Raw genomic sequence first — 18,905 nt, 5'->3', positions numbered from 1 at the left:
AACCTCCCTGAATCAGTATTATTCATTCTTGGTAGCACAATTTAGCTTTAAAAACTGCCAAAACAACTGGTAGTAATTAAAGACCCTATGAAATTTGAATAGAATGCTGGGTACTGGGGCGCCTGGGTGGCTCAGTCGTTAAGCGTCTGCCTTCGGCTCAGGTCATGGTCCCAGGGTCCTGGGATCGAGTCCCGCATCGGGCTCCCTGCTTGGCGGGAAGCCTGCTTCTCTCTCCCACTCCCCCTGCTTGTGTTCCTTCTCTCGCTGTCTCTCTCTGTGTCAAATAAATAAAATCTTTAAAAAAAAAAAACAAAAACACTGGATACTTTGAACTGGCTGGAGTCAATGTTTTAAGTACCCCTCACTTTATGCAGAATAACTTGCCTGACTTAACGCCGTATCTCCTAGTAACCAAAAGCCTAAAAAAACAAAAAACCTTGAGCATTTCTTTTCTTTAAACCGACCCACCATGAGAAGTCTTTAGCTCCCCTATCAGTAAAGCAAAAGACAAGAGAAGCTACAAATTCAAACACTTAACCCGAACTGTTAAGCGTATAAGGTCTGCAAAGTCCCCTTCCAGAAGTTTACAAAGCTCATTCTCATCGTCTGACAAAACCACCGGGCTCGGAGCTGGGAGGCCGCCTGAGGGAAATCTCAGCACGTCCGGAGCCGAATCCGCAAAGAGGAAACCAGGGAACAGAAACGTAAACAAACGAGCGGGTCGCAGACACTCGTTTCAGTAAGTGTTTAGCTTATCCAGACCGCCCTCCCGCCGCCCCTCGCACTGCACCGCTGGGCCGCCGGTTCGAGCCCGGATCCAGCCGAATTCGCCCCGGAGCGGCGGCGATGCTCGTTGCGCCCTGCCCACCCGGGAATGAAGGTGCACGGGTGCAAGGGGACGGCCGCCGCGGCATTCCGGGTCCCTCACCGTCATACTTGGGGTCCGAGCCGTCGGCCGGGAACTCGATGGCGGGCGGCGTCGTCACAGCCTCCGCCCCGTCGCCCTCCGCCTCGCGCTCCCGGGCCCCGGAGCTGCCTCCCAGCATCGCCCGCCGCGCGCGGGCCGAAGCCCAGCCCGCCCGCCCGCCAGCCGACCCAGCACCGCCTCACTCAGGACCAGTGGCACCTGCCACCGGATCCGGAAGTAGCCCCTCACGAGGCGGAAAACGCGCCCAGGCCCCACGCGCGCCGCTGGCGGGGGCGGGCGCTGCCGCAAGCTCCGCCCCTCCCGTCCTCCAGGAGGAGAGGATGGGCCGGTGCCGCGCGGGCGCACTCCTGCGCAGGCGCCCTGGTGGCCTGTTCCTTGGGCGGTGGCCGGCGGGTGGTGGGGTGTGGGCTTGGGACGCCCGCCACGCCCGCCACGCCCGCCAAGCCCGCGGGGACCTCAACCTGCGCTCCCGGCCACCCTTAAGACCTTAGTCTCGCGCACGAGTCAGAGCGCTCACATCTCACGCCAAGACTCGGATGCTAATGTAAGAATCGCGTGTCTGCGGAGCTTCTAAATCCAAATACATACTTTATGCAGATAAAACAGTGACTATTTGTCATTTGTTTTTCAAAGAAAAAAAAAGCATCTACAAGACCTATCTCAACAACAACTGAACCTATTTTGGTCAACCGTTAAAACGACAAAATGTGAAATAACTCGATTCCAAAGTGAATCCAACCTAACAAATATACTCTGCTTTTAAGACTGAACTTTCCATCGAAATGATGTCAAACCTGAGACCACCTTTTCCAAGTGACCCCATGGCCATACTGCAGCGACTGTGATTTGAAGCCCTTAGCTTCAAAAATCCTCTGCCCTCTGGAAATGTCTCTGATGATGTGGTTGTCAACACAATGCTGTTGGAAATAATTCTTAGATTCCAGGTCAGATAATGCAGCTGGAATAAAAAGCCTTTCAGATTTTGATCCTCAACCCCAGTGCGATGTGTAAAAGCGGTATTGCTTAAGAATTTTATTTGAGCACAGTTTTCTTATAAAATCATACAGGATGCTTTCAGCCTGATAGAAGCAATTTGGACATGGTTCATCCAAAGATTAGGGATGCCTCTTTCCCTACTCTGCTGATGGGAAGAACACAGCCTTTATGGAGGGTGATTTATCTATATGTATCCACAACTTTAAAAATGCAAATACTTTTGACTCATCAATTCCACTTTCAGTAATTTATTTTAAGGAACAGATTAAGAATGAGCAAGAAGATTTAGCTAAAACTATTAATTGCAACACTAGTTATAATACCAAAAACAAGAAGACAATATAATTGAGTAAATTATAAATATCCATGCAATGGCACACTTTGCAACCAATAAAAATGTTGGTATGCAATATCCAGTTCTTGCCACTTTCCACCACCACCAGAATGGAGAAAACAGCAAACCCATTCAGGTGGGAATATAAATGAAGGCAACATTTCTAGAAGACAATACTCAACTTATAGTGAATATATTTAAATAGGCATACTCTTTAAACTACATACAGGAGGATATACAAAGGAAATAATCAGAGTGGTGAAAAAAGAAAAATCTATAAGAGTGCTCATCAAAGTGTAGTTTATAATAGAAAAGCACTGGGATAAATCCAAATTCCCAAATAGAAGAGCAGTGGGGGTACACCCATGCAGTGAAACCTTATGCAGCCATTATAAAAAATGGGGGTGGGGACAGGGGAAGAGCACAGTCCTCTCTTGGCTTCCATGGTATCACACAATTCTAGTTTTCCTCTATTTTACTGGCCCTCCATCTCAGGATCCCTTTCTGGATTCTCCTTCTCCAAATGCATAATTCTGTAGGGCTCTTGTCACGTCACTCCAAATTCTCTCAGGAGATAACCACATGCACTGCTATCACTTTACATACCCTCTATAAGCTGACAACTCCCAAATGTATCTCTGCAGCACAGACTTGTTCTCTTGGATGACTCAAAACACCTCAAATTTCTGAAAGCAAACTCGTGATATTCCTTCTAAAATTTGTTTTCCACTACTTCTCTTCATTCAAGTAGCACACAATCCACCCACTTGTCCGTGCCTAAAACATGAGTCAACCTTTATTCCATAACCAGACTATATCTAGGCTGCCCTCAAATTAATTAAAAAATAGAAACATGACATAGCATATAAACACGCAAATTAAACATGCAGTTAACTGGAAAGGAACCCAAATGACCAATAAACATAGGAAAAGATACACAAATTTCGCTAGGTACAGGTAAGTGCAAATTAAACGGTGAACTATCATTTCAAACTATTATATTTGCAAAGTTAGTCTTTCATATCAAGTGTGGGTGAGGATGTGGAGGAAAAGGAGCTATCAAATGTTACTAAAGAGCTACTTAGTGATATTGAGTAAAATTAAATGGTGCATACCCAAGATCCACTAATTTAATTTCCATTGAGGTTCCCTTCGGGCACTTTTTTTTAAAGATTTTATTTATTTATTTGAGAGAGAGAGTGTGTGTGCACGAGCAGGGGGAGGGGCAGAGAGAGAGGGAGAAGCAGGCTCCCCGCTGAACAGGGAGCCCAACACAGGGCCTGATCCCAGGACCCTGAAGGCGGACGCCCAACCAACTGAGCCACCCAGTTGGTGCTCAATCCTGCAGATTTTAGATTCGCTTGCCCCCATAACTGTGTGAGCCAATTCCTTAAAACCAGTCTCTGAATACACATCCTACTGGTTCTGTTTCTCTAGAGAACCCTAATACACTTGCTATCTTGAAAAAGAATAAAAAATGTGAAATTCTTCAAACATAAAAAAAGGTACAAAGAATAATGTAAACACTGATGTTTCCACACCCAAATTTAACAACTGTTGACATTAAGCTGTATTTGCTTAAGAATTGCTTCTCTTAAAAGAAAAAAAAAAAATTTACAGATGTAGTTAAATTCCTATTTTGAACCCTTTCTGTTCCCACTCTCCTCCCTTCCTCTTAAGAGGTAATCTCTTTTTTAAAGTCAGATATCATTCCCATCCATATTTTATTTCATTATTTTATTTTTCTTAAGATTTCATTTATTTATTTGAGAGAGAGAGAGAAAGAGAGCACAAGTGGGGGGAGGGGCAGAGGGACAAGCAGAGTCCCTGCTGAGCAGGGAGCCGGAACAGGGCTCAATCCCAAGACCCTGAGGTCATGACCTGAGTTGAAGTCAGATGCTTAACTGACTGAGCCACCCAGGCGTCCCCCAATCCATATTTTAATATTTCTACGATAAATATATGTCCCAGAATAATATGTTTTTTTGTGTATTTAGAAAATTTTACATACATGACATACTGTACTTTACAAGGTCAAATTTAGGGCCAAATTGCCTGTGTGTGCATTTCCATGTGTTTGTTTGTTTTTTTTCTTCACCTACTGCATGAAGTGCGCTAACTTAACTAAGCACCTTGAATCTAGTTGAACCATTGTAACAGTTCTATAATATTCATTTGCATTTATAATATGTTTGCTTATTTCCCTATTGATGGACAATATAAGGGAGTCCAAAAGAAATCCAGCCCCAAAGGAATCTCTTTTTGGGGTGGCAAAAAGTGTTTTAAAATCAGATAGTGGTGATGGTGGCCCAACTCTGAGTACCAGTCATTTGTACATTTGAGAATTTTAGAATGAGTTTTGTGGTATATAAATTATAAATTATAAATTATCTCAGTAAAGCTGTTATAAAAAAAAAAGGTAGAGAGCAATGAAAGGTGACATGTGAAAAATAAATCCTGGTTGTCCCAAATACAGCAGGTTGTGTGACCTGAGGCAAGCTGTTTATTTGAAAGTTCTCTTTGCCTCTATGTTCTCAACTATAAAATGGGATAATTACAGCACCTAGCCTGTAAATTTGTAATAAGGATTGAATGAGTTAATATTTGTGAAAGCACTTAGAACAGGGTGAGTGTGTGGAGTTGACCCAGTGTGCAATGAATGTTAGCAATTATTATTTTATTATTATTACTATCATAAAAATTTCTGCAACTTAAGCTGTGTTGTATTCAATGTTCATGATAAGACATGCAGACATACACACATATATGTATTCTTGGGCACATATAGAAGTGTGGCTCAGTCGGTAAAGCATCTGCCTTCGGCTCAGGTCAAGATCCCAGGACCCTGGGATCAAGTCTGGCATCAGGCTCCCAGATTAAATAAAATCTTAAAAAAAAAAAAAAAAAAAGGAGAAGTTATAAAAATAAATAAATAAATAAAGTCTGCAGGATGGGCCAGGGAAGAGGTGATGTTGCCAGTCAAGTCCAAAGGCTGTCTGCTGGCAGAATCCTTCTTGCTTGGAGGAAGTCAGTCTTTTGGTTCTAGAAAGGCCTTTGACTGATTGGATGAGGTGCACTCAGGTTGTGAAGGGCCAACCACTTTACACAAAATCCACTGACTTCAATGTTAATCTCATCAAAAATCCCCTCACAGAGACATCCAGAATAATGTTTAATCAAATATCTGGCTATGGCCCAGCCAAGTTGACACATTAAATTAAACATCACAGGTCCATCCCTTGTCAACCTGGCACCCATATGCATCCTATTATCCCATACATAGTCTAAAGGCACTATGCCTTTCCTCAGAAGAGGACAAAAAGTCCTTGGGTGGTGTTCACTCTTGTCGGATACCTTATAACTTAAAAACTATGATGTAAACTTAACAGTACTTAAATACTATGATATAGAGTCAATGCATCATATGTCACGTGATAAGGGGATAGGAGAATGAAGAAAATAAAGATATTCAGTAGATGGATAATATGCATGCATACACTTACACATACACAGTCATAACAAAATAAGGAACAAATACAGTTACAGTTCTTGTTACTGTAATTGGTCATAAGGTTGTAACTGGTATTTATAACTAACTACCTTCTTCCACTACCCAGTCCATATTCCCTTTGTCCTCAGCAAGCATCTCAGCTGGCCATAGTTCTTTACTTGATGGGGTAATGCGAACCTCCTTTCTTGAAGAGTCTGGGCCGTTAGCAGTCCTGCCTAGATTGGGTTGTTGTAGTTTTCCATTGACTTTAATCATAGTGCATGATAACACTAAGAGTCACCCTAAGGGACCTCCTGTATTCCAGATTCTTTCTTACTTCCATTTTGGAAGTAAGTCCCTTTTCTCCTTGGTAGTCAAGATCAATCACCCCAGCCAGTATAGCAACTCCTTTCCTTGCCTGTTGGTTTAGAGTCATGAGGAGCCTAAGGTGACTCTGTTATAGTCTTAACTTTTCGTACAGTTCAGGGGCGCCTGGGTGGCTCAGTCGTTAAGCGTCTGCCTTCGGCTCAGGTCATGATCCCAGGGTCCTGGGATCGAGCCCCGCATCGGGCTCCCTGCTTGGCAGGAAGCCTGCTTCTCCCTCTCCCACTCCCCCTGCTTGTGTTCCCTCTCTCGCTGTGTCTCTCTCTGTCAAATAAATAAATAAAATTAAAAAAAAAAAAAAAAACTTTTAGTACAGTTGAGTCATTGTTGTATCTGCTGGTAGAAGAAATAAGACCTTTTGGAACTCCTTTCAGAACTAAGATCTCTAAGCCAGTGGAGCATAGGGTCACAGGGACAGGAAGCAAATGCTGGAGAGTCACTTGGCGGGTAATACTGAGTAGCGCCACTCCCATTTCAACTCCTTGATTTACAACCCGTGGATCCTGGAAGAGGGAGAAACAGCACCATATATTTATTGGACATTGACTCAGAACATAAACAGCTCTCTGGAGAACCTTACCCCCATCCTGCAAGGTGTGGCCACCTAACTGACCCTGTAACTGAGTCTTCAAAAGGCCATTCCATCAAGTCAGTTGCTTCAGGAAGGTAGGAAACATGGTAAGACAAGAGACTTCCATGAGCATGGATCAACTGCCGTACTTCATTTGCTGGAAAGTGGGTTCCTTTATCAGAAGCAATGCTGTGTGGAATACCAAGACAGTGGAAAAGATATTCCATAAGTCCACAAAAGGTAGTTTTGGCAGAATAATTGCACACAGAGAAGGAAAATCTGTACCCACAAGTATCTATTTTAGTAAAAACAACACACTGCTCCTTCCACGAGAGAAGTGGTCTAATGTAATCGACCTGCCTCCATGTAGCTGGCTGATCCCTCCAGTGAATGATGCCATACTGGGGGTTCAATGTTGGTCTCTGGGGCTGGCAGATTGGGCAGTCAGCAGTGGCTATAGCGAGGACAGTCTTGGTGAGTGGAAATCCATGTTGCTGAGCCCATTTATGACCTCCATCCCTGCCACCATGGCCACTTTACTCATGAGCCTACTGGGTGATGACAGGAGTGGCTAAGGAAAGAGCCTGACTAGTTAGTATCCATGACTTGATTATGAAAATCCTCTACTGAGATCACTCTTTGGTGAGCATTCACATAGGCTACACATATCTTTACATTTTTCACCCTTCTAAGAGAGATCTATCCATACCCCCTCCCCAAACTTCCTTGTCATCAATTTTGCAATCATATTCCTTCCAAGTCCTTGACAATCCAACCAAAACATTGGCCACATTCCATGAATCAGTATATAATCACATATCTGGCCATTTCTCCTTCCAAGCAAAATGAACAATCAGATATATTGCCTGGAAGTTCTGTTCACTGGGAGGATTTCCCTTCACCATTGTCCTTCAGGGATGTCTCAGAAAAGGGCTGTCATGCTGCAGCTGTCCACTTTCTAATGGTGCCTGCCTATTGTGCAGAACCATCTGAAAACAAGACCCAAGTCTTCCCTGTCTCTGTACAAGCTCTGATCACAGAGAACTCCCCGTGAATCCACACATGCAGGCTTGGAAAGAGAAGGTATTGTAGCAGGAGTGGGGGCCATAGGCATTTGAGCCATTTCTTCACGTAATCTGTGCACTCAGGGACTGCCTGCGCATGATCTCACACATACCACTTCCATGATGGATGTGCTTCTGCACGCACCCAACTTTATGGCTTAGTGGATCAGATAACACCCAGTTCATGATAAGCAGCTCAGGTTGTATGGTAATTTGGTGGCCCATAGTTAAGCACTCAGTCTCTACTAAAGCCCAGTACCAGGCCAAAAGCTATTTCTTAAAAAAGGAAAGTAGTTATCTGAAGATGAAACCAGGATGGCCAGTTGTGTCTTGGGATGGGTCAGCCCTTCCGCTGCATTTAGAACAAAATTGAGACTCCCTGCATGGCCTACAGGGCCTTTCAAGAGCTCCTCCAGCCTTCCATGCCAGTCTCTGCTCTATGGGATCACACTAATGAATGAACAGAAAAGTAAGACTCACGACTTAAGCATTCATGAGAGAGGGTCAGAGCAGAGGTGGCAATTGTTCTTGAGGTTTTAGCCTCTAGAGCAGGGACAGAGTCATACAAGAAGTAGGACAGAAATCTCAATGACTTGACAATTGCTGACCTTTGGCTGCATAGATGGCACCCTTACCCACCTTCTCCAACTACATTGCATGTGCAGTATCAATTTTCCCTCGCAGTGAAGCAAAAACAAACTCTCTAAAGAGATAGAAACTTCTTCATGGCAAGGACGAGAGTTCTCAAAGTTGAGTAGAAGAATGCAATGGTGATATTTTGTAGGTCTCTATTGCCACATCATGCCACAGACTCTCAGTGCTTTCTTTGCTGCTAGAATCACAAACATCTTTCAATCTAGTCCAAATTAGAGAGCCAACTCCAGAAACCCTGGAACAAAAGAGTTGGAATTCCAGAGCTGGGCTTCCTCTTTTGGTCAGTGTTTGTGTGTATCTGTGTGTATTTGTGCACCTGTGTATGTGTGTGCCCAAATTGCCAACCCAGTCTCTCCACTACCTACCCTCGTACCAAGCCCCTTAATGTGAAGCCTTCCCATCAAGATCCACATGGACTTCAAAGTCAATTCTCTCAACTGGGGGGGATATCAGGAACGTCAGAGGAAGCCCCACTAGCTACCCTTATTAATCATCATGTTACATATTATGGTTACCCAACAGAAGATAAGTGCTATAAACCTTAACAGTATAAAGTTAATGTTATTTCCATATGTGTTTGGAAGTAGTAAGATGGTAAGAGGTAGAAATTTGATTTTTTTATCTAGTGGATAATTAAGAGATACCATCTCAGTTGGATGGATGAACAAAGGGTTATTTAAGAATATTACACAAGGTAACTAATAAGGAGTTTAGTATGTGGTGTAAAGCTGTGGTTGTATATATTTTATCCTCTTTCCGTCATCCATCTGATGTTAAGGAAATTGTACCCAGTGTTGCATTCTCCAGTTTGTACAGTGTTCCTAATTCCTTTATTTCCACTACAGCTTTAGGCACCCTGTAGGTATCCGGTAATTATTAATGAGAGAGTTTGGGAAATGGTCTCACACTGTGGAAGCTGGCTTTCAAGATCACCCCCAGTAATCTCTGCTTCCTGATCTTCATACCCTTTACATGTTCCCTCTCACGTTGTACTAAGGTTGGTCTGTATGATCACTAGCATACAGAGAACAGATGGTATGAAACTTCTAAGATTAGTTTAAAAGACACTGTGGCTTCCATTTTGCTCTCTCTCCCTCATCTCTGGCTCTGGGGGGGAAACAAGCTGCCATGTTGCACTTGGAGCAGATTCTTCATCCCCAGTAGATGGGAAGCTGCCATCTTGAGATGTCAGATGACTGCTGCCTGGGACAACTGCTTGACTGCAACCCGATGGACTGAGCCAGAACCACCAAGCTACACTGCTCTGCTTCCTGACCCTCAGAAACTGTGAGGGAAAATACATGCTTTTGTGTGTGTGGCAGGTGGGCAATTTGTGACACAGCAATCATTAATACATACCCTAAACTAGATTTCAAGCATCTTACCAGGGTAAGGAATGCCCTAAGCCAACACCTCATAAAAATTCTGTTGACCTGGCTGGTTACCAAGCAACAGTTGTGATGTCATCAGGATTAGAACCCTAACTTATGGGGATCTTGCCAACCACTTGACAGGAAGCCCCAGAGCAAAGGGGACTTTTCAGGTGAGCACGTCTATGTCTACTTTCCTCTTTCTCAAATAAAGTGAATAATCCAGGGATCTTTCAACCAAAATTGGTTCTTACATTCCTTATGTCCACTGATAATGGCAACTTCAAGTGGTTACTGCCAGTTAGGGTGGGTTACTCCCATTTCAATCCTGGGACTTACCTCTTTTGGTTTGGGGGCCTCAACCCCAGAGCAATGTGCAAGAGATGTTTTTCGTTTTTAACAATTTTTATATAGGGTTACAAAATTGACAGGTATAAGATATTAGCAAATTATTAATATTATTGAAATGAATAGCTTTTTAAAAATTTTTTTATTTATTTATTTGACACACAGAGAGACAGGGAGAGAGGGAACACAAGCAGGGGGAGTGGGAGAGGGAGAAGCAGGCTTCCCGCTGAGCAGGGAGCCCGATGTGGGGCTCGATCCCAGGATCCTGGGATCATGACCTGAGTCGAAGGCAGATGCTTAACGACTGAGCCACCCAGGCGCCCCTGAAATGAATAGCTTTGTAAGTAAAAATCCCCATTTTATAAAGTTAGGCTATAAAATATTTCAACTGAAAATATCAGGATGCATATTTGAAAAAGTGGATTATTACTTAATGCTTTTCAGTTTCCATCCAATGAGCCATGTAATGTAGACCTAGAACAGGTTTAGGGTAGCAGTTTTTTAAGCTCCTTGAAACTAAACAGTGAAATACTGCTCTGTTCAAAATGTCTTTTAATATTCTTTTAGGAATTCTGCAAGAACATTTTTATGTTCATATTCTCATAACCCCCAATTCTTCACCCCTTAATGGTGGATTTTTATCTCCCAAACTGTTCAAATGCCACTTATAACAGAGGGGATGCTCAAAGGATAAAAATATAATTTTAAGTCATTTTAAAGTTATTATATAAGGAACATAAGTATGTTTTTCTGACTACATCCCCCTCCAAAACACATGAATGACAATATAGTTCTATTTTACCATAAACCCCATAAATCCCTGTCCCTCTTCCCTCCCTAGTCACTGTTATCAATTTAGTGTACATTATTCCAGTTTTTCTTCTATTCATTTACAGAGATACGTATGTACCACAATAAAACAGCATTGTTCTGAGGGGTTGTTTTTGCCTGAAAGAATGACTAAATACGTATTGTTCCGCAACCTGCATTTTGTTCTCCACTCCAAAATACGTCCCGGGGAACTTCCCACGTTAGCACGACAGTATTCCATACTTAAATCAGCCATTCCCCAAGCTGAAGGGGAGTTAGTCTCCAATATGTCAGTATCACGAACAATTTGAAAAACCACCTCTGTATCCAGTTTAACGTTTACAGGGACTTCGGCCACTACTAGCTGTGATTTTAAACAGTCTTTAACCTGCACCTCAGCTCCTTTGATTCTACTACCACCTAACCTTACGGGATCGCGGTGAGGATTAAACCCGTTGACATATTTATGGCCAGCTCTTTGTAACTGCCACCCAGTAGCCTTATTTTCTTTGGTTAGGTCTGATCTTTTGGTCTTGGTTCCTCGGAGACTGGATTCTAGCAGCGGTGCGCTGAGCGTGATCTTCCGAATCCGAGGAACTCTGAGCCTGGTGGGAGTGTGTGCCTCTGACATCCTTTATTCTACTGCTGTACAGTGAGATTTTCTGACGGTTGTGGCTTCTCTTCAACGGTTAACTCAGGTGAGCTCCACACACACCCTCCTCTTGGTCCACAAGCCCTTCCCTTTACTGGGATATCCAACCTGGCCCCTCGCCATCAGGCCTGGGGTCCGAGCCCTCCGCCCCTCGCTCCCGGGCCCCTGAGCTGCCTCCCAGCAACTCCGACCGCGCACGGGCAGCAGCCTAAGCGACCCGCCAACCCACCACCTTCTAACTGGGAACGCACGCCTTTCTCCACCGGATCCGGAAGTAGCCCTTCCCGAAGCGGAAGACCCGCCCCGCTGGCGGGGGCGGGTCCTGCTGCAGGCTCCGCCCTTTCTCTCTCTCCCAGGGGGAGGGGCGGGCCGGTCCGGCGCGGGCGCACGCCCGCGGCGCAGGCGCCTTGGTGGGCTAGTCCTCGGGCGGTGGCGTGCGGTGTGTGGGTGCTGGTTCTCGCCACGCCTCGGGGGACCCCAGCCTGCGCCCCCGGCCTACTCTCTCGGCGGTCTTCGAGAAGGTCTAAAACTCCGACTGACCGTTACACCAATCTCGGTCTTTCTCCCCTCCCCAGAAGTAAGCAGTTTATTTGTGAGCGTCCTGATTTTTATATTGATTAGCACACGCACACACACATATATTTATGTTGGGGATCAATACACAAAACCATATCGTAAGGCGGTAAAACACACACTCCAAGTAATAATGTAAGGACATATGTGTGGGTACATATAACTATATATACATACACGTATATGTAAATACATAAAATATACTTTTACATATAAATACATATGCTTATATGTGCATATTTACATAATTGTATTTATAGACACACAAACCCCAATAAATATATACTGTCTATGTAACTGCAGTCTATATACATTTATTTATTTATTTTAAAGATTTTTTTTTTTTTAATTTTTATTTTTAAGTAATCTCTACACCCACTGTGGGGCCCCAACTCACAATCCCGTGATCTAGAGCCACATGCTTCACCGACTGAGCCAGCCAGGCGCCTCCAATATATATAAATATATTTGTATGTATACACATATGTATACATATATATTTTTATGTTTATATATACATACACATATCCCCACAGAAAATACATATTATTTAGGATTTGTGTTTTTATTATGCAACTTTACATATTGTTCTGCAACTTGCTTTTTTCTCTGACTCCTTGAGAACCCTCCCCCTTAAAGTAGGTCCATTCTTCATTTTTTTCAGCTTTTTTCATGATGTGTCTCAACCCGCTCATCCAGAGCTGTTGGGGGAGTGGTTAGGAACCAGTAGGAAATATTCTGGGATCTCTGGCAAAGGAGAATTTGTACTGATGGGTTAACATAGTTACTTTTAACCTACTGCGTCATTTTCCCAACTGTAAAATGGAATTTTTTTTTAAAGATTTTATTTATTTATTTGACAGAGAGACACAGCCAGAGAGGGAACACAAGCAGGGCGAGTGCAAGAGGGAGAAGCAGGCTTCCTGCTGAGCAGGGAGCCCGATGCAGGGCTCCATCCAACCCTGGGATCATGACCTGAGCCAAAGGCAGATGCTTAACAACTGAGCCACCCAGGTGCCCCTAAAATGGAATTATTAATGGTACCAAACTCCCAAGCTGGTTGTAGGTCCTCATGAGTTAAGTTGTATAAATCACATAGAAGAGGTACTTACTTGGTCCTTTGTATCTTTCAGTAACTTTTTGTCCTTGTTAGTATTTTGCCTTGTTAGAGCTGATGTTTTCAACTTTGTCCATAGGAAGTTTGATTCTATCCACCAGACATTAAAGGACATCACTCAGACCAGGGAAACTCTGAGCCCAAGGAATGGTCTCTCCTTTGGTCTTCCTTTTTTATCCAGCCTTACTCTAGGATATTTTCTTGAGCTGAGGTAGCCCCGAGGCTCTCCAAACCCTGGCTCCCACATCTGCTGTTCCACCTCTGTTCCACACTGCTTAATCCAGCCCCCATTTCACCTGGTTCTTTGCTACTCACCTTTCTCAGGTCTCCTTAACATCCCTCTCCCCTTGGGGCGCCTGGGTGGCTCAGTCGTTAAGCGTCTACCTTGGGCTCAGGTCATGGTCCCAGGGTCCTGGGATCGAGACCCACATTGGGCTCCCTACTCCGCAGGAAGCCTGCTTCCCCCTCTCCCACTCCCCCTGCTTGTGTTCCCTCTCTCGCTGTCTCTCTCTCTGTCAAATAGATAAATAAAATATTTTAAAAAACCAAACAAACAACATCCCTCCCCCCTTCTCACCTGATAGTGCAAGAACTCTTGATGTCTAATTGACTCATCATTTTTTTCTCTCACTTGTGTGCAAACTCAGAAAGAACACCCTGCAGGTAAATGTGTAAATGAATGCGTTTATTGCTCAGATGAGCACTTAAAACATTTTTAATGTCTGGAATGACTCCTCTTCATAAGTTCTTAACATGAAAGTGTAAGGTCACACTTGTGAAAAGGAACTTCACATTATCTATGCACCTACCTATTCCCAGTAGCTGTACAAAGTAGCTCCTGGAGCAAACACATCAAATTTGCTGGCCAGGAATCCTAGAATGAACCTCTAAAATTTAACACTGCTGAAATCTTTTTTATTATTATTATCTTTTATAATTACCTCAAAGCATTTTCTTTGTTATGCTCACCAATGCCTTAAGGGTGCCTTTCTGGAATCAAACATTTGCCTTCTCTAGGTTAGTTTGGATGAATAGAGTGAAAGCCAAAACAAAATCAGATCTTTGGCAAAACAAAATTTTTACTCATAGCACTACACAAGGAATAGTAGGTAAACACCTCTGGGAAAAATTAAAACATTTCATTTGAGTCAAGTTCCATTTTACCATACTCTATCCCATCTTCTTCTCCCTTTTGAGAATTAAGCGCTTTTCATCTTCTATTTGTCCAAATCTTGCTCTATTCATTTACATGCATAGACATGTTCCCATAGAAAGCATATAATATTTTGGATTTTAGTTTTTGGATTCTTACTACATATTGTATGTATTGTTTTGTTTTTTTTTTAAGGTTTTATTTATTTGACAGAGAGAGACAGAGCGAGAGAGGGATCACAAGCAGGGGGAGTGGGAGAGGGAGAAGCAGGCTCCCAGCTGAGCAGAGAGCCCGATGTGGGATTCGATCCCAGGACCCCGGGATCATGACTTGAGCCAAAGGCAGATGCTTAACGACTGAGCCACCCAGGCACCCCGTATGTATAGTTCTAAAACTTGCTTTTTCAGTCAACGTTTGACCTCAAGAACTTTTTTATTCCTGCATTTTAAATGCTAACGTGCAGAGCTTCTGTAACAGAGTTGGACACAGTTGAAGAATACTTTCAGATCTCCCAGTAAGGATGGATTTGTATCACCCACGATGCCCTCTTTCTGACTACCATTGTCAATGTCTCCACACTGTTTATTTGCTTGGTGGAGCTTTCATGGTTTTGTTTTTAAGCCATACCCTTTTCGGTTTGGGGTACCTGTAAAATGGACATCTAATTCTTCCTTCCTCATAGTGTTTTTGAACATAGTTAATGAGTTAGCTTGTGTAATTCATATAGATTTTATAGAAGACATACCTGGTATACGATATTTATCACAATAGCAGATACTATTAATATATTATTTTATGAGTGCTAATGTATTTAATACCTTATTACCCTGTAAGCAACTCTATCTAGGAGACTTCATCCCACTACAGACACTGATTAACAACATTTAGATCAGAGAAACCACTCTGGTAATAGCAAAACTTCTTTAATCCTCCTTTATTGAACTAAGCTGAGATATTTTTGAAAGAGAGTTGTGGATTTTCTACAACAGCTCCTTAAGATAATCTACACATTGAGCTCTCTTCCCTCGTTGTCTTTTATTTCAGCCTTTGCATATGCTGTCCTGTCTACCTAGAAAATCCCCGTCGTGAGCCTCCACTTCCAGTCTTACAGTAAATCTGTGTACATACAGTTCAATGCTGAGGAATCTATGTGCTGACACTAACTGTGAGATTATGAGCCAAGTAATTAACCTCTAATCTGTAAAATGGAAATACTAATTATACCTACTTCATAGTCTTGTTGTACAAGGTAAATGAGTTAACGTATTTAAATCATATAGAAGAGATGCCTGGGGCAGAGGAACCTCTCAACGGTTCGCGAGTATTAATAACTGTTCCTAATGATGATTCTTCATCTTTGCTCCTAGGAGGCTGATCTTTCCTGCCACCACGGCCTGACGTCAGCCAGGTCAGATACTCTGACCCCGGTGGTAGCATCTCCTCGTTGGTCTTTTGCCATTAGAATCTAGGCAGAAAGAGCTCTTTGGCAAGTATCTGCAACACAATACAATAATTTTGTATCTGCATTACTCATCAAGGTGAGTTAGACATTATGCTTCCCTTCTCTCTGGTTCTCCCCCCACCCCTGCACCTCTCCTTGAAACCTAAGAACAGAAATGTTGGATAGGATATCGTAAAGTTAGTGCAACCACAGGAGGAAACAAAAACGAGGCTTGGAAAGAAGAAATGTATTGTACTCACAGGTCCTGGGGCGGGGGGGGGGGGGTCACCACATACCATGCAGGGCCACAGGGGAAGCACCAGGTCTTGGTCAGGTGGCAGAACACAGGAGTGAGGGGGGAGCATAAGCCAGAGCCTTCACTGGGGTTTCCATTCTGCTGAGAGTGAGCAGTTAAGGCCTGGCTCATTGGAATAATTCCAGCAGGCTTTGGGCTATAGGGGGGTGTGTAGTTGGCTGGTACCTGGTCTTGGGATGATTTAGGGCAGAGGAAATATTGGCTTGTGTGTGATCATTAGATAAGGAGGTGACTGGGTCTGTATACTTGGGATTGGTTGGTTTGTACTGGTTGACCAAGCCCTTTGCTATCTCTACGAATTGGCTAGCCCAGCCCTGGGAGGGAGAGTCTTGGCTGGCCAGCAAGCTTTTTAAGATGGCAAAACATCATAAGATATAGACAGTTTAAAAACATGCTTAATAAATGCAAATCTGGTTCCTTCTGCCCAGAACATTCCCTTGCCCCAGCCCCACTTCACTTGACTTCCTATTACTTATCCCTCAGGTCTGTAATGAAATGTGACGTGTCGCATTTATATATAACATATTATCTCCCTCCCTTTGTTAGTTTGCTAGGGCTGCCGTAACAAATTACCACAGACTGGAAGCCTTAAACAAGAGAAATGAATCTTCTTACAGTTCTGGATGCTGAAAGTCCAAGGTCAGAATGTGAACAGGGTCGGTCCCTCTGAGGCTGTGAGGGAAGGTCTGCTCCATGCCTCCCTCCTAGTTTTTAGTGATTTGCTGGCCATCATGGTGTTCCCATGGCCTATAGAAGCATCACCCCAATCTCTGCCTTCATCTTCACATGATGTTCTCCCCATATATGTGTCCAAATTCCCCCTTTTTAAAAGGACACAGTCATTGGTTTAAGGCCCTCTTTAAGGACCTCATTTTTTTTTTTTAAAACTTGTTTACTTCTATAAAGACCCTGTCTCCAAATAAGCTCCCATTCTCAGGTAGTGGGAGTTGGGACACCAACATATTTTGGGAGGACACAATTCAGCCCAGAATGCTCCCCTCACAGCTCTCCCTTCATCCCCCTATGTCAGTGCCCCCCACTCTGCACTTCCCCAGTGCTTGTAATCACCCCCCAGAGCCCTAAGTGCAATTTATTGTAGGTGTTACTTTCTGAAGCCAATTCCACTTCTTTCCTCCCCAAATATGTCTCTGACTCCTCATTTTTCTCAGTATCACGCACACACTTGTATGCTCAAGGGACACACTCAATGGAAAATTGATGAGTGAATGAAAGCATGAACTATTGGTGGGGTTGGGGAGCGAAGATGGCCGGTGTGCATGGCTCTACTCATAACTTAATGTTTATTGCCCAGAGAGCATTTACAACATTTTCACTAACTTCCAGAAGGAATCCTCTTGGGATTCATTACACTACACTCATAACTTCATTAAAAGGTATTATGTATTTGGTTTATAAGCAATTTATTATGTTCCAGGAAGAATCCTTTGTAATCAGTTTTATCACAGTCACAATCTAATTTGGGAACACATGATACTGGTTCAATATTGAGTTATAGCCCCAGCACTTGGCATGTCTCCCTTGGTTATGTTTGATCGTGATCGCATTCTTCATTTAAGTCCTGTAAGTTATTTCGGTTTGCTACTTATTATTTGCTATTTTGTTTCAGCTACTGCCATGAGAATCACTGCTCATAACATGTTCTAAGTTGTTCCTGTTAATTTGTGGAGATCATATGACTTATATACGTATCTTTTTTAATCAGCCAAACTTTTATACTCTAATCGGGTTTCTATTGATTATATTGATTCTCTCATCTTACTTTTATTCTTGTGTTTCTACATTGGTGCAAAAAACAAGAACCATATGTAATCATTATGGTAATAACACACATTATGGTTTTGTTCCTGGATAGATAGAAGTTATTTTATTTACTTATTATTTTGCAAGGTTTTGGTTGCTTGACAGCAGGTATGGGTAGAGAGCGTTCCTAGGCAGGGTTGATACCCCCACGTTCTGCTCCTCCAGGTGAAGAGACCCACACTGGCGCTGGTGGTCAAGGGGAACCAGCCAGGCGAGATCAGCCAGATTGCACTGATTTCTAGGTTTTGCGTTCATATCACCCTTGGCCCCTTCTCAATCGGCTTCCTGATATCCTCCCCCCAGAGCTTGAGGCCAAAAGCTCTCTCACAATTTTGCCCAGAACCTGGTTTTTAAGAATGGCCTGTCCACTCTCATAGTCCACTATGACCTGCAGCTTTTTGTGGATTTTCGTCGCCAAGTCCTTCTGAGTCAACCCCTTGCTCTGCTGGCCTTGCTGGATCACCTTGCCCACCTTCAGGGTCACCCTTGGGTGGTGGTGTAGCTCCTCAGTATCCCAGTCCAGCTTGGCCGTGGTCTTGCTGATCAAATGCTGTTTGTTCTGGCCAGCAGCCCATTTCTTGGAAGTCTCCACCTCTTCTCCTCGTCCCGCAGCTGCTAAGATAGCTTGCTTGGATTTGGGGCCCTTCTTGCACAATCGTGTCCCAGTTGCTCTTGGCCATGGCAGTCAGACAGGTCCTGCTGTCCATCCAGCGGCTCCGGGGCAGCTGCTGGTGACCGGGCCTCACATCCCGGGCTGCTTCCTGATAGAAGTTATTTTAAATCTAAGATGTTACATGGTCCTTCGTATGTTTCCCCTCCTTCATTTGAAAGCTCATGCCATTATACATCACTGCTCTTTTCTCTGCTTTTGTCTTCTGACTTC

General features: G+C 43.5%; 1 protein-coding gene and 1 pseudogene across 3 annotated transcripts in view; both read right to left on the bottom strand.

The window, feature by feature from the left end:
• The window catches only part of EIF2AK1 (eukaryotic translation initiation factor 2 alpha kinase 1), a 33,125-nt gene extending 31,980 nt beyond the window's left edge, over positions 1–1,145 (bottom strand). The window contains exon 1 of one of the 3 annotated variants that reach the window (XM_032394174.1): positions 929–1,145. In XM_032394174.1, the coding sequence (XP_032250065.1) occupies positions 929–1,046 (118 nt within the window). In that variant the 5' untranslated portion in view covers positions 1,047–1,145. The remainder of the gene's footprint in view (positions 1–928) is intronic. The other 2 variants (XM_032394171.1, XM_032394173.1) reach the window with 2 other exon arrangements.
• A 17,128-nt stretch (positions 1,146–18,273) lies between these two features.
• On the bottom strand, positions 18,274–18,702 carry LOC116625497 (annotated as a pseudogene).
• Between the last annotated feature and the right edge of the window lie 203 nt (positions 18,703–18,905).

Source organism: Phoca vitulina, unplaced genomic scaffold, assembly GCF_004348235.1.
Source record: "Phoca vitulina isolate PV1807 unplaced genomic scaffold, GSC_HSeal_1.0 scaffold79, whole genome shotgun sequence".
NCBI classification, from domain to species: domain Eukaryota; kingdom Metazoa; phylum Chordata; class Mammalia; order Carnivora; family Phocidae; genus Phoca; species Phoca vitulina.
The sequence above is the reverse complement of the archived record's forward strand: the minus strand, read 5'-3'. Positions and strand labels throughout refer to the sequence as shown.